Raw genomic sequence first — 16,416 nt, forward strand, 5'->3', positions numbered from 1 at the left:
ATAAATATGACAACAATCAAATAACCCATAGATCACACTGTCAGAGAGTTTGGGAATACTAACACATAATTTATACACATAAAAACATGAGATCAGAGTTTTAAAATCAAACTGTTTAAAAGAGAACAATTACATCACGGTTGTTTAAACCAATGAACATTAAGCTGTGTCGTCAGCAAGTTGTTTCCACTGATCTTTTTTCTGTAGGTGGGAATAGTTAGTTAAATTTTATTTCTGTGTCATGCCAAACATTTGGCCCATCCCACATGGGATTACAAGACACCACAAACTTATTTAGCAAACATCTTCCTGTTGCATATACAAATCATTCTGGAAAATACATGAATACAAATATATACATACACACACACCATATACAAACAAAGCCTCAACTACAGATCATCTCGATAAAGAGCTTTTTTCCTCTTCCCCCATGCTTTCTCAAGATAAATTGGCTAATTTATGTTTCACATGTAAACAGACATCTCAGTCTTTGAGCATCATCCATATTTACCAAATCAATCTCTGATTTGATCTTACAAAACAAAAAATCACAAAAAATGGACAGTAGAAAACAAAATGGAAATCATTCAGAAATCATTCAAAACAACACATGGGACAGATCCGTTTTTCCACTACTAAATTAACATATCGTCCTGTTTCAACAGTCAAAGGTAAACCACCAGATCTCAATTGAGCACACAGAGATCTTTGCGTTTTTGACAAATTATATACAACATAATTCTCTGTGCCATATTCCGGTTTTATCATCGGGAACTAGACGGTGGTGACGCGGGGAGACAAGTGATTACCTGATCACGTGACTATAGACTATTCTGGCATCAAGCTGTCATCTATTCTAATTTATCTCGTGCGGCTTGGACAGAAAATTAATTTCGTGTTCTCGAATAAAGTGACAGTATGAGTCGTGCATTCAAAAACTGTTCAAACTTAATGGTCACCGGAGCCAGTCGAGGCCTCGGACTGCAGATAGTTGAGAGTCTAGTAACGGGAGGATTCTCTCCCGGGAAGATTATCGCTACTGCTCGGGATCCAGATGGAGCCAAGGTAATTTCGTGAGCAGAGAGTGTAGTATTTGCAATAGGCCTACTATACAAACATTAAACCAGGCACCAGCCCCAGATAGTTTACAGTCATCTCTTTAGCTACATGGGAATGTGCACATGCGCAGTTGACAAGTACGAACGGACATGCATTTCAACAATAATATTTCAGGTTAAAAGTCGTATCAATGTATAAGGAGACGGAAGTGTATATTTTATTAGATTTTTAGTCTGATAATCATTTAAAAGTATTAAAGTATTAAAAAATGAGGGCATAAAAGCAGCAAGTGTAAAAAAATTAATAAAATAAAAAACAGTTTTAAATATTTTAAAAGACCTATTTGTTTTATAGGAATTGCAAAGGTTGGCAGAAGAGCATCAAAACATACACATTATTAAACTGGGTAAGTACATTAAAACTAAAAGGAGTGTCTAGTCTAGAACAGTTGTTCTCAGTTTGGTTTGCTTCATGACCCAGATTTTATATTGAACATTAGGTGGCGACCTAACACAACACAATTCTTTTTAATTTTTTTATTATATAGTATGAAAGCATTAATATCACCATTAACTACCATGCAATTGACAGTTTTATAAATGCTTAAACAACAGTGGAAGTGTTTGCCTTGAACTATTTAATGTAGTTGGGGGAGGGTCAGGTTTTCTTTTACCTTACATTATTTTCTTAATGGTTTGATGGATAAGGGCCTGTTGCAGTTTGATTATCTGTACTTTGCATAGTTTTTCTCCCTGCTGTGGACATTTTGACTGTTGACACCAGTTATGAACCACTAATCTAGAAGAAGCTGTATTTAAAAATAAGAGTTTGTTTACCTGACTCTGTTGCATTAATGGATGTCTCTGTTACTAGATGTCATCAGTCAAGAGAGTATAGAAAGAGCGGCATCTGAGGTGGAACAGCTAGTTCAATTGGAGGGTCTCAACTGTCTCATCAACAATGCTGGAATTAATGTTGTAGCAAACCTAGAGACAGTCACTGCAGACAAAATGTTGGAAAATTTCCATACCAACTCTGTTGCACCGTTGATGATCACCAAGGTTTCATTTCTCAGATTAAATCTTGACACAATATATGCACATATCTACTCTCATCACTAACATCTGACCTTCCGATCGCACTTGTCATGCAGGCCATGCTCCCACTGCTGAAGCGAGCAGCTGCGAAGGGAACCGGGATGGGCATCCACAGAGCAGCAGTCATCAATATGACATCACTGCTGGGTTCAGTTGAGCTCTACTGGGGTGATCGTGCCAACACTTTCAAATGGTATCCCTACAGAACATCAAAGGTTTGTGAGATTGTGTTTTTGGAGTTCAACGCCAAGGTAAAAGTTTTAAAGTCAGCATGAAGCAAAAGTTGGGTTGCACTTTTTGCATTTACGTTTACATGCAGTGTACTTACCTAAGAAGGTACTGGTAATATATAAGGTAACGACATGGGTTAAGGTTAGGTTTTAGGGGTAGGTTCAGGGTTAGTGCCTAGTTATTGTAATTGCTATAATAAGTACATAGTATGTACATGAGGAACAGGACTGTAAAATAAAGTTCTACCAAAAGTTGCAATACTCTTTACTTCCCTGTATTGTGACTTCTCGAACAAGAAAAAAATGTGGGGCAAGACCTGATTTGAGAGACAGGATGTCCCGCCCTCGCGCCGGTAAGAGAAGTCGATGCAGGAGGAAGGGGAAATTATTTTGATTAAAGATTAAAGGAGAACTCCGGTCAATTTTAACATTGAGCTCATTTTTTTGTACATTTGGAGTGCTGTCAGTACAGAGAACAACGACAAAAATCGGTGTTGCCTACAACGTGTTATCCTCTTTTTAAAATTTGCACCCTGTTGACTTCAATGGGGCAAGTTTTAAACCTGCTTTTAGCCTCTTAACATCCTTGATGTGTCATTACAAGTGCACAGGTCATGTGAGTGATTCCTTCGGAGTGAACGCGGGTGAATCTGACTGCAGTAGATGTGAAAGATAAGAATAAAAATGATGTTTATTCAGCCAGCGCACATACCTGTATTTACATCCTGTTTTCGGTTGAAGTCCACAGTAATCGATTGTCGAGTTCACGCACCTAGGTTTAGTACCTATGATCACGCGCGTGAACTCGACAATCGACTACTGTGGACTTCGACCGAAAACAGGATGTAAATACAGGTATGTGCGCTGGCTGAATAAACATCATTTTTTATGTATTTCTTTCACATCTACTGCAGTCAGATTCACCCGCGTTCACTCAGTAGGAATCACTCACATGACCTGTGCACTATATGATGGGCATTGATAAATCATTTATAATAAATACTGCTATATTCCATTAAAAAAACAACTTTAATTTGCAGGGAACGGACAAAGTATTTGTCGATTTGAAGAAAAAAAAAGTCTTCCAAATGCATGAACGTTTGATTCCTTTGTTGAAGCACAGTTTTACATATTGAAATATATGATAATATGTCTGTGAACATATCGGCTGAGTTGTATTTATTACTTAGGCGTGCTGAAAGAACACCATAGACACAGTTCAATCAACATGGGAAAATCTCACAGTAAAACAAACAGCTGTGAGAAATATGATACACCGGTGTTTTGCCCGATGAGAAGTTTATCCATGTATTGGCTCTTTTAATTCCTTTTTATAGCTGCATCATCTTTATAACTTTAAAACTTCCTTGCTTTTTATTTTGTGATTATTTTAATTCATTTCTATGTAAAGCACTTTGAATGACCATAGTGAATGAAATGTGCTATATAAATAAACTGGCCCTGCCTTGCCTATTTGCCTTGTATCAGAGTGCACTGAACATGGTCACCAGATGCTTGGCAGTGGACCTCGAGGCAGACGGGATCCTGTGTATGGCTCTGCATCCAGGCTGGGTACGCACTGATATGGGTGGACCTGAAGTGAGTCTCGATCTGCTTTTCATCACTGCTGTCTGATATTGTGCTAACCGAATTTAAAACAAGTGATAAACTCTTGTGGTGTGTTCATTGTTTTCTATACAGGCACCATTGAGCCCCGAAGAAAGCATTTCCTCTGTATTGTCTGTGATTGGTGGTTTGGCTGAAAAGGATCATGGGTCATTTCTTCACTATACTGGTGAACAACTTCCCTGGTGATTCTGCAGATGTTTTTAGACGCGTGCAATAGAAGCTGTTTTCGTTTTGCTGCATATGTGTATTTATTTACATATTAGATATTAGTTTCATATTAGAGATTGTATTGACATTAAGTATTTTTGTTAACATTTATATTATGTCATAAAACTGCACATGTATGAATAAAGCTGTATTCAGAAACACATTGTATCAGAAAAGTTTCTGTAACTGACGTAACTGTTTTCTTATGCACACATGTAGCCTTTCAAGTAAATAAACAGTTCAGCTCAGTGCTTATCTTATGTTTAGCTATATTTCATTGCATAGTGCATGATTTATTTTAGTAATAAATCATCTAAAATTCTTCATGTAATTATGATATTTCTATGCGTTTTTTTTTTTTTCTAAAAAGCAAATGGAGGTCCTCCCATCTACTGTACAACACTGACACTCTTTTTCATGAGCAATTATCTCATCTCACAAGCCTTGGCTATTTGGATACAAGGCAGTGATAAACTGGCCATTGAATTTACATAGTGGAGTAGTAAAGAAATGGGAAATTGCCAATGAAACACATGGCCTCCATCTTATATTTCAGCGATAGATTGATAGGTGAAGGGAGTGCAGATGAAGCCTGTTTAATAAGTGCTCCAACAGGTTTGCCCCTGTGTTTGCTGATCACCTGTCAGGTGATCACTGTCAACTGCGTTTGAATATGGATACACTCCGGCAGTAGTTTCTTTGTAAAATGGAACTAATGGAGGACAATTAAAGCTTAAAAAGGTAGGCCTTTTTACACAGAAACCTTCTATGATCCACCTCTGTCCTTCCCTGGAAAGCATCTCAAAAAAGACATATCTAAATACTTTATGTAGTATATACTTTATGTAGTATAAGATAGTGTGTGAACGGTATATGTTATATAACATAAATACATGTATGTATAACAACTGTTATCAATAAACTCAGCATTAGTAACTTTGTGTCCTTCATTTCCAGAGATGTACATGGCAGAAAGACATGGTTTTCTTTACCACTTTGATTCTGTCCTTTGGAGAAATCCAACTTCTATTCTCAGAGGAAGTGGAGTATAGTATTTTGGGCATATCTGCTGTCTTTTTCCTTGTAGCCCTCTGTCTTTTGATATGGCAGATTTACCGCTACTGTACACGGTTTCCTGTGCAAAGAGCCGGTAAGTTTTCATGCTAATTAATTGATTGACTTTTATATTTGACCTAATATTGCACAAGATTAGTACTTTATTACTATTAACAGTTGTAGTTTTAGATAAACATTCAACTTATGTAGCCTAGATGCACAGTATTGTTTATAATTCATTATATCTACACTACAGTAAAACACAAAATTTTGGGGTCAGCAAAATTTCTATTTTGTTTCTGAGAGAAATTAATACGATTATCCCTTACGAAAAATAAGTTTATTCAAGTGTGCTATTAGTATACTTCTTTTAAACAAAACAAAAATAAGAAAGTATACTTTCAGTCTAATTTTATGTACTTCTCACTTCAAATTCCACTTAAGTATACTTGACTTATACTGACAGAAAAGTCTAAGTATATTTGGCCTCTACTTGTTGATCGAGATATACTTAAAGGTATACAGACCCTTTCCAAAAAATGAGAATATCATGGAAAAGTTTATTTATTTCCATAATTCCATTCAAAACGTTAAACTTCCATAGATTATAGATTCGGGGCCCACAACTTAAACGATTTCAAGTATTTAGTTGTTTATTTGTACATAATTTGGGCTTCCAGCTCATAAAACCCACGAAAACAGGATTTCAAAAAATGTGAATATTACATGAAATCACACAGTAATTACACAGTGATACCATGGTCATTGAACCAGGTTTTGGTTATTTTGGCAGTGTGGGCAGGTGCAAATCCTGCTGGAAAATGAAGGAAGCATGAAGTGCTCTGAAAATGTCCTGGTAGACGGCTGCGTTGACTCTGGATTTAATAAAGCACAGTGGACCAAAGTCCTCTTTTCTGATGAGAGCAAATTTTGCATCTCATTTGGAAACCAAGATCCCAGAGTCTGGAGGAAGAATGGAGAGGCACACAATCCAAGATGCTTGAAGTCCAGTGTGAAGTTTCCACAGTCTGTGTTGGTCATCGGCTGGTGTTGGTCCACTGTGCTGTCCACTCAACGCAGCCGTCTACCAGGACATTTTCAGAGCGCTTCATGCTTCCTCCAGCAGACAAGCTTTATGGAGATGCTGACTTCATTTTCCAGCAGGATACTTCATAAAATGAACTTTAAGTATAGGCTACTTCTTTTTTGTAAGGGCATGCAGAATAGATGTCTTTACTGTCACTTTTGATCAATTTAATATCACACACATTTCAAACAAGTGATGTTCTTTTTTAACTTATATTCAAAGAATCATGAAAAAAGTGATCACGGACACGGTTTTCACAAAAATAGTGATAATAAGAAATGTTTCTTGAGCACCAAATCAGCATATTAGAATGATTTAAATGAATAAAATGCATTACATTTTCATTTTTAAAATAGTTATTTTAAATTGTATAATGTTACTGTTTTTACTGCATTTTATATAGGCCTATATATATACACACACAGTATATGCAAAGCTAACAGGGTTTATGCAGAATATCTGTCAACATCTATTTGATTCCAGTGAATATTTTGTCAGCAGATGTCCCGTCGGCTAAAAGCTGTGGTTTTCAGTATGCTACACAAACACGAGACTCTAAGGTAAGATTAATTTACATAAACCATCGTTATCTTCATACCCTGGAATGCAACCACTTATATTGTGTTTGCTTCCATAGTTTCTGCTTGCTCTGACTTAGATCAAACAAAATATATGAAAAACACGTTTTGCAGATGCTTTGCTTTGGTTGCCAAAAAGTATGTCTGTATTTCTAAACATCCAATAAGAGACTATGCTAGAAAATTAGACCAGATACGCACTCTGTCCATCAGATGGAGGTTCATTATGAGGAACTGAGCCACCGACTGTCCCCTGGCACATCTTGCACCAACCTGGGCAGTAGTTTAGACCTGGACAGCATGGCTGATCTTGAAGAGGAGCGCATCCAGGGATCTCTGCGCTTTTCACTGTTCTATGATCAGCTGCAGTCCAGACTGGTGGTGACGGTACTGGACGCCCAGGATCTGGCCGTGCGAGACTTCAGTCACAGTGTGGACCCTTTTGTTTGGGTGAGGTTAATGTGGGCAGAGAGAGAAGATGAGGTGCAGTGTCCACTGCACAGTGTGCTGGACGAGTGGCAGACGCGTCTAGTGAAGAAGGACTGCTGTCCTGTGTTTGGAGATCAGTTCTCTTGTTCTCTGGCTGAGGAGGAAGTATCAAGAGTCACTGTTAGATTTGAGGTACGTTAACAAGCTTAATTAGCAAGGTCGTGCCCATGACGCAATAATTCATTTTTAGATCATTTCTTTTAGGTTAGGGACTTTGATAAATACTCAAGACATGGAATCCTGGGAGAGGCTCGTGTTCCCCTGAACAGTCTTAAGATATCATATCCACTGGAGTTAAGACAGGATCTGCAAGTCCCCAAGAAAGTAAGTGTAACCCCAACACAACACATTCGGAATTATGAGATGAGGAACGGCCGGTCTATTTTCTGTGCAGGACATGGTTGGTGAGGCGCTGCTCTCTCTGAAATACTTGCCTACTTCTCAGAGGCTGGAGGTGGGAGTGTTGAAGATCCGCACAGTCTGTCATTCAAATAAAACTGAGAGAGGTGAGGTATAATCAATTAAGCGTTAAATTATACAATAATGTAGATGACGTTGAAAAGCATTTGGAATTGAATGCACTTAAAAGGGTTAGTTCACCCAAAAATGAAAATGATCCCATGATTTACTCACGCTCAAGTCAGCCTAGGTGTATATGTGTTTCTTTTTTCAGCCAAACACATTTGGAGTTATATAAAAAAATATCCTGGGTCTTCCAAGCTTTATAATGGGAGTGAATGTACCATAGATTTTGAAGCCAAAATAACGCATCCATCCATCATGAAAGTAATCCATACGGCTCCAGGGGGTTAAAGAAGGGGGCCTTCTGAAGCAAAGCGATGTGTTTTTGTTAGAAAAATATCCATATTTATGACTTTATAACTATAATCACTGGTTTCAGGTAATGGTTGTACGCGAGTCGAGTTCCGGTCGAAGAGTGACCTCTTAAGTTAAAATACTTCAACTTCAACTTATTTCAATCAGTTGCCAAGGCAGGAAAATTTTCTAATTCTGTTTATTTTTTATTTTATATAAGCTTTATTTCAATTACCGAGAACATTTTTTTAAAGTTTTAGTTAACAGTAATAACAGTGAAATAGCAACGATGGCATGGAACGTTTCTAAGAGAAGCAGCGCGATCGTGTGATATTGATTTGATTGATTTCACAAACAATACTTAAATATTGAGTAACTTATGTTTTAGACACAGTATTGCCAGTTTATGTTTTTGCTCCGACAACGAAAATCCACAGCAGAACAGGTGCAAAACACAGTAGCGGTGTTTCATTCCTGACTGATTCAGTGTTTTTGAGCAAAACGTTTACATGAACCATTCAATGACTTATGAATCATCGTTTTTGAATGAATCGGTTCAAACAAATATGGCTTGACTCCAATGTTAACTTCACTTCCTGTCTCCTTAGATAACTTAATCTGATCGATTTTTGAAAGCAACATAGATGCATCCTTTCTGCCTACGATATCACAAAATCCTGTGCGTTCCATTCCGTGACAGTTGAGCTAAAAAGTAAACATGGCATCTAAGAGTTATGGTTGGTGGTCAGTTTGTGTGTAAATGCAAGTTTTTGACCAACACTTTTAATGTTATTTACTCCGGAAATTACTATTTTAGTAATTAAATATTTGCTTAGTTATCACCAAAGCTCACTCTGTTTTGTTGTAGAACCGTTACGCTGCCTTAGAGGCTGTCCGAAATCAGTTTCATGAGGTGCCTTGCGCAAATGTTGCCTGCAAAGTCATTGCCTTATTAGGCAGCGAGGCAACAAGTCAGCTGCCATAGGCAACATCCGAAATTGCATACTCTCTTGAGTAGGTACACTCTAAAAAATGCTGGGTTAAAAACAACCCAATTTGGGTTATTTGGCAACCCAGCGCTGGGTAAATATTGGACAGAACACATGCTGGGTTATTTTGACCCAGCATGCTGGGTTTTCATACATTAACCCATCTGCTGGGTTGTTTTTAATCAGTGCTGGGTCAAACAACCCCCATGCTACAGGTTATTAATTTTAGATAATAATAATAAAAAAAAACGAATAAAAAAATATTAATAACAATAATAACACTACTGTTTATTGATTCAATTAAAGTGTTTATTCCAGGAAATTAATATAATCAAAAATACATTCATGTTAAAAAAACAGACATCTGTAACATAAACGGAGGCCCACAAAAATAAAAAATAGCACAAAAATTTTGTGCTAAAATGTTGATATGTTAAAATATTATAAAATGGTAAGATTCTCAAAATTCAAAACTCTTCACTTATAAACTGTAAAATAGCCTACAGCTTAAGATTCTATTCACAAAGAATACAATAAAAAACACGCAAGTACATACATTGTAATTCACTTAAATAAGCAATCATTTAGTCCTGTGCAGCAAAAATGAGAGGCACATCTCTGCGTATAAACAGTAAGTACATACATTGCAATTCGTTTTAAATAAGCAATCATTTAGTCCTGTGTAGCAAAATAAAAACATGAAACTCTATACCTATAAACTGTAAAATAGCCTAGCTAAAAATTATCTTCACAAAATGATTAAAAACTGTTCCAGAGTTTCCCCATTCACCAAAAAACTGTCCAGCCATTCCAAGCTCCAAGACAAAGGGGAAGGGTTTTGCTTCTCTCTGCCTTTCCAGGTAAAGCACCATGTTGGTTCCAGACTAAATGAGGGAAAGACAATATCAGACACAGATAATTATTTAAAAGTGTGTCTTAGGTTTTCATAAAAGCAGTCTTAAATTAGTTAAATACCATCTTAAATTAACTTAAAGAATTAGTTCACCCCAAAATATAAATTTCCTAATCATTTACTCACCCCAGTGCCATCCAAGATATCCATGTCTTTCTTTCTTCAGTCGAAAATAAATTAAGTTTTTTTGAGGAAAACATTTCAGTATGTTTCTACACAGAATAGACTTAAATGGCAACCAACTATCCCAATGTTCAAAGAAGGTTCAAATGTCAGTCTCAATGCAGCTTCAGAGTCTCTACACAATCCCAGTTGAGAAATAAGGGTATTATCTAGCGAAACCATTGGTCATTTAAAAACAAAAAACAAAAAAAACATTTATATACTATTAAACCACAAATGGCTGATGGTTTCGCTAGATAATACCCTTATTTCTCGACTGGGATTGTGTAGAGTCTCTGAAGCTGCATTGAGACGGACATTTGAACCTTCTTTGAACGTTGGGATAGTTGGTTGTCATTAAAGTCCATTCTGTGTAGAATAATCCTGAAATGTTTACCTCAAAAAACTTAATTTCTCTTCCACTGAAGAAAGAAAGACATGGATATCTTGGAAGACATTGGGGTGAGTAAATTATTAGGAAATTTTCATTTTGGGGTGAACTAATCCTTTAAAGAGTTGTGAGAAAATGAAATGCATGTTAGATTCAAGCAGCAATAAAACGATTTATCGTGCAGCCCTACAAACAGGTGTAAAGAAATGAGCCTGCTCTTTTTGTCCCCTGTTGTTTTACTTACCGGTTGTACATCAATGAATGAGGTTCTTGTCTCTTGAATAGTTGGCCGAAAGGTTTTGTGGCCAATCTTGTACACAGGCGGGGGAAGAATGACAGGCAGGATTGTAAGTGCTAGTATGCCTTTGGAATCTAAGAATAGAAAAATGGCAAATTAGAACATGTTCGTTCATCAGCTTTTAAATTAAGCAAAGTGCATTTCTAACTAAGGTCAAATTAAAATGAGTGAAATTAGCTTAAATATATAACAGTTAAATATGTACTCTGGTAATCTGAAAACATTTAGTGTTATTAAAGGTATAGTTCACCTTAAAATGCAAATTTACTCACCCTCATGTCAAATTTACTCGCCTCATTTACTCACCCTCACGTTGTTCCAAACCTTTTTTTGGAACTTTTTTTGAAGTTTCTTTCTTCTGCTGAACACAAAAAGATTTTTTAAAGAATGTCAGTAACAAGATAGTTGACGGTAACCAATGACTTCCATAATAGGAAAAAAGTACTATAAAAGTCAATGGCTATTGTTAACTGTTTTGTTACCAACATTTTTTCTTTTGTGTTCAGGAGAAGAAAGTCATTCAGGTTTGTAATAACATGAGGGTGAGTAAATGACGACAGAATTTTTCTTTTCAGGTGAACTATCCCTTAAAGCAGTGCTTCTCAAACCCGTCCTGGGGACCCCATACCACTGCACATTTTGTATCTCTCCCTCATTTAACACACCTGATTCAGCTCATTAGTACAGACTGCAAAATTTAAATTGGGTGAGACATCCTAAATTATGGGGGTCCGAGGACATTTGAGAACCACTGCCTTAAACCAAGAAAGGGGCAAACAAGCACGGCTATCTATGAAATTACACTGACAACGACTAGGCACAGAAGTGGTACCCTATGCCAGCCCTACAATATAACTGATTTAAATTGTCTTGTCATGTGCTTGTACTTGGACAAGTAAATTGGCCATTCATGTTTTTGAGCTTATTGTGAATGGTGTAGCAAACTTTGTTAAAGGGATAGTTCGCCCAAAAATTATATTTAACCCATGATTTACTCACCCTCAAGCCGTTCGAGATGCATATGTCAATCTTTTTTCAGACGAACACATTTTCAGTTATTTTAGAAAATGTCTTAGATCTTTCAGTGGTTATAATGTGAAGCAATGGGGTCCACCTCCTTCAAGTCCCAAAATGTGCATGCATCCTTCACAAAAGTAATCCGTAGGACGTAGCGTAGAAAGCGTCGTGACGTAGAACGAACGTGACAGCGCAGCCAGAGAGCAGAGCAAAACAAAACTCTACGTTCGTTCTACGTCACGACGCTTTCTACGCTACGTCATACGCCAGCATCCATCTCCATGAACGCGCGTCGAACGCTACCGGAAGCCAGTTATTTTCGTTTCTAAAGTTTTAAATATGTATATTTTTACGACAAAACCGCACGGATTACCCTCAGAAGGCCTTCGTTTATCCCCCTGGAGCCGGATGGATTACTTTTGTGAAGGATGCATGCACATTTTGGGACTTGAAGGAGGTGGACCCCATTGCTTGACATTATAACCACTGAAAGATCGAAGACATTTTCTAAAATAACTGAAAATGTGTTCGTCTGAAAAAAGATTGACATATGCATCTCAAACGGCTTGAGGGTGAGTAAATCATGGGTTAAATATCATTTTTGGGCGAACTATTTAAGGGTTAGGGTTGGCACTGGATGCAACTGTGAAAAAAAGATTACATACTAAGAAAGAGAATTTGAAATGCAAAATTGTTCATCACATATTTACCAGCAATTTTTCAATGATGCACTCAAGACTCCAGTTGAGGAGATTTGTTGAACAAAAATGTCCATTGCTGTAAAAGAAAAGAAGGAAACATCGGATTAGTAATATCTTTACAAATTTAGCATGTCTTATACAATGTTTTTAAAATTAATTTTTATGCTGGCTCCAGTTAATTTAAAAAATATATATTTAAATAATTTTAATGAATCATTACTTAATTAAAAAAAAAAAAAAAAAAAAATGGACTAAATAATTTTTAACAGCTTAATTAACTATTGTTAATTCACAAGACTGTAAACAGAAGAAATTTTAATTTTGTGGATATTTTGTGGACTCTTTTTTTCAGAGCCGGTTTAAGACCAAATTGTACTTCAGTAACTACTTTGATTATCTTTACATGGTTTCTGAACGTAACTGAAGCAACACTGAACTGACTTCAAATGAACAATGACAGTTTTTGATAAGAATTGTACTGAGCTGGACGATGACACTGTTTTCTGCAGAAATGCTTAGCCAAATTGAACTAAGGCGCACACACCCAAACACAGCGAACATACTGCAGCATAATTCAATATTTTATGTAAAGCTACCTTTCGAAAATTACTAACAAACACAGTTAAATAATAGGTAACGTTAGACTTACAGCTTCTTTAGCATATCCAGCCACTAGCCAGTGACGTTACACTGCATCCATCCGTCGAATCAAGTAACCCGCAACATTTCTGGAGATAAAACAGACACAAACAACTGTACTTAGACATTGTGACCGTGTTTTAAGTGGAATAATTGATTACAGACCGTGTAAAAATAATGAATGTTATGTGTAACGTAACGTTAACGTTAGCATACGTTAACGGTCGCTAGTTCGACAGACGTCGACGTCGTCAATAATTCATAGTTCATTTCAACATAACTTCTTGTTGACTTTCTGACTTATTTGACTAACGTTACTTAACAAAAGGAAAGTTGTAATAAAACAGGGTTGCTCACCTTTACGCTCGCTCCTGCTTGAACCTCTCGTCCTCCTGTTGACGTAGTGATTTGAACAGTGTGGACAAAAGCGCGCGACTCGCGAGGAGGCGCTGGGTCAAAATTTCAAAAACAAACCCAAATGCTGGGTCATTGTCAGCTGATTACGGAAAAAATAACCCAGCAACATAGTCAAAATGCTCAACCCAGCATTTGGGTTTAAAAAATAACCCAGCATTTTTTAGAGTGTACTTATTTTGAATAAGTAATTACTTTGTGACTGCTAAAAAAGTACGTTACATAGTATATTATGAATGTGTGTAGTATGAATGTAATCTGGACGTACTACATTCGCCATGTTGCCCTTATCATGTGACCTACCAGTGTTAGTTACGTCGCTTCACTGCCATTCAAAAATCCTCTCCCGTGGCCTCATGATAGTAAAGTGGCCTTATCAGATGCACACTTCAGAATCCCGCCGGAAGAAGTAGGTCATCCGAGCACTTTTTGCCCACTTTTTTATGAGTATTGTGAATTCGGACATACTTCTTTTGTCGCATACTGTTTTTCGCCTAATAAATAGTAGGGAAGTATGTGATTTCGGATGCAGCACTAGTCATTTGTCTCCACCTACTGCCTTGAGGATGCAATCCTTACTGATTACCTAAAATTAGGAGTTTAATATATTCCTTTATGCATTGTGAACTAACAACACACTTATTAAAGCTTAATAAATGCTGTAAAATTACTTTAAATTATTGTAAAGTGTTTGTTCATTGTATTCACAGCTCTTTATGCCAGAATCAGCATCATCTGCAACCAGTGCAAACTTCGACATCAGAGGACAACACAGAAGATGTGCTGGGAGATGACTGTGTTTAATGAGGTCCTGACTTTTGTGTTGCCAGATCAACATATAAGAGAGTGCTCCATTATAGTGTCTGTTTTCGAAGTTCAGCCTTCAAAGAAGTCCTCCAAGCGCTTGATTGGTAACATCCACCTCAAAAAGGACAAGACCTCAGAGAATCCGCACTGGAAGCTGATGATGCAATCACTACGACAGCCAGTCGCTAAGTGGCATTTAATCGCCATCTGAATATTGACGCACACACATGCTCACATTTCTCGAGGTGGGAGGTCGAACTTCCGACTTCAGTGTGTGTTTTCAGGTTGGAATGTGGAAACAATTTGCACTGTCAGGCATAGGCGCCGATTTATGTTTTCCTCCGTGGGTGCTCGCGCACGCCCTTTAAAAAAAAAAAAAAAAGTAGTCAAAAAATGTTTGCATTTCAGAACCTTAGGAAATGGACAGCGGCCGACACGAACACGCACACCTATTTACTTGATAATAAAGCCGTAAAGTAGGCTATCTTTCAACTCAGGACAGCGCCACTTCTCACAAATACAGACAGGATTGGAGATGAAAAGTTTAACTGACACGTAACCGCGATCAGCTTCGTGGGAAATTAAGAATCAATGTCACACAACAGAGTCCTGCACGGGTCCGATTTTGTAAACCCGCAGTTCTTAAAACTGCATCCGACCCGTTTACCGACAGCAGCACTAATTTAAATCCGCACCCGACCCGACCCGAAATAAAATCAGTTTATACTATCACATTATATAGACACACTTACAAAAATGTTATTGTTTATTGCCAGATCATACAGAAGTTATCACACAACCATTAACACAATGACAACTTCATCTGGTAGCTACATGAAGAAATGGCTAACATTACCACAAAACTGAGTAGCCTTATAACATTTTACCAGTCGAACAGACGCGGCTACAATACTATATCGCAATTTCCACGCAATTTCGTCTAGCCTACATCTGACAATGTTGGGTTCAAACACGCCCTGCACACCACACATACTGAACAGTGTTAAATTTGACAAATACTGTTCGATAGAACGGCTTGGTTTGTTACCACAGTAACAGTTATCTGCGTGCTTCCTCAGCGATGAAGTTCCACATTTGCGGCTATCCGAAAATGCATGCAGCAAGCCTTTCACAACATTGTTTTCTTCAGTTTTGTCGACAACTTTACCATCTCCACTAGCTATTCTTTTCTTCACCTCCTCAGCATCCATCTCGACGACTGCAAGCAGATCGCGCGCGCGGTTATGATGACTTTTTAAAAGTGAAAGTAGGTATAGAGACTCCTGGGAGGGCGTGTCGCGTGGGCACAAATAAACTGATGTGGATTTTAAATTATTTTATTAACTTGAAATACAGGCATATTTTTGTAGATGTGTTCCTAAAAATGTGCATATATATGTTTTACGTTTGCACGTGATTGTTTTAAGCCCGTGTTTAGACCCGTGTTTCCCCCGTGTCCGACCCAACCCGCACCCGTTTGAGCAAAATTTGTGGGTCACCTGAACCCGTGCAGGACTCGGTCACACAAGTCCACACAGTAAAAAATATATTTGTTGACTCACCATTGCGATTAATTCTTCAGGAGGAACGTGCGACATAACCAATCACAGTGTGACAGACGCTTCACATAGCACCAACTGCAATGTTTAATTTTAAATGAATGTAACTGGCAGTTTGGCACACGTGGGTGCTCGGTATTTTCCGTGGGTGCTCGAGCCCCGGAGCACCCACGGTATCGGCGCCTATGCTGTCAGGGATAAAAAACGCTGATGGATTGTTTTATGTGGGTTTTTTTTATATCTCTGGATACTTTTGCAACTCTTTCACACTCTCA

General features: G+C 37.6%; 2 protein-coding genes and 1 long non-coding RNA gene across 5 annotated transcripts; 2 read left to right on the forward strand and 1 right to left on the reverse strand.

Annotated features, from left to right (window-relative positions):
* Window positions 1-109: 109 nt before the first annotated feature.
* LOC311290961 (C-signal) lies at window positions 110-4,479 on the forward strand. The gene is made up of 6 exons (XM_084409780.1): window positions 110-1,068; window positions 1,417-1,468; window positions 1,936-2,123; window positions 2,216-2,374; window positions 3,878-3,988; window positions 4,091-4,479. The coding sequence occupies exons 1-6, from the start codon at window positions 922-924 to the stop codon at window positions 4,202-4,204; spliced, it is 771 nt and encodes a 256-aa protein (XP_084265906.1). The 5' UTR covers window positions 110-921; the 3' UTR covers window positions 4,205-4,479.
* Window positions 4,480-4,863: 384 nt separating this feature from the next.
* syt19 (synaptotagmin XIX) lies at window positions 4,864-16,361 on the forward strand. 3 transcript variants are annotated; one of them, XR_014627481.1, is made up of 8 exons: window positions 4,864-4,966; window positions 5,183-5,375; window positions 6,870-6,928; window positions 7,160-7,567; window positions 7,640-7,759; window positions 7,830-7,941; window positions 14,486-14,897; window positions 16,337-16,361. XR_014627481.1 is itself a non-coding variant. In XM_084409779.1 (7 exons), exons 2-7 carry the CDS (start codon window positions 5,204-5,206, stop codon window positions 14,791-14,793), a joined length of 1,179 nt encoding a protein of 392 aa, XP_084265905.1. In that variant the 5' UTR covers window positions 4,864-4,966; window positions 5,183-5,203; the 3' UTR covers window positions 14,794-14,948. The 3 variants fall into 3 exon arrangements, 2 of the variants coding, with proteins under 2 accessions (XP_084265905.1, XP_084265904.1); XM_084409779.1 differs by lacking the exon at window positions 16,337-16,361 and having other exon boundaries at window positions 14,486-14,948; XM_084409778.1 differs by lacking the exon at window positions 16,337-16,361 and having other exon boundaries at window positions 4,879-4,966; window positions 6,867-6,928; window positions 14,486-14,948.
* Window positions 10,951-13,793, reverse strand: LOC311290962. The gene is made up of 4 exons (XR_014627482.1): window positions 13,719-13,793; window positions 13,372-13,450; window positions 12,732-12,798; window positions 10,951-11,078 (listed from the first exon to the last, which is right to left on the reverse strand). It is a non-coding gene; the product is annotated as an uncharacterized lncRNA (long non-coding RNA).
* Window positions 16,362-16,416: the final 55 nt, after the last annotated feature.

This window comes from Rutilus rutilus (genome assembly GCF_951802725.1).
Source record: "Rutilus rutilus genome assembly, chromosome: 5".
NCBI lineage: Eukaryota > Metazoa > Chordata > Actinopteri > Cypriniformes > Leuciscidae > Rutilus > Rutilus rutilus.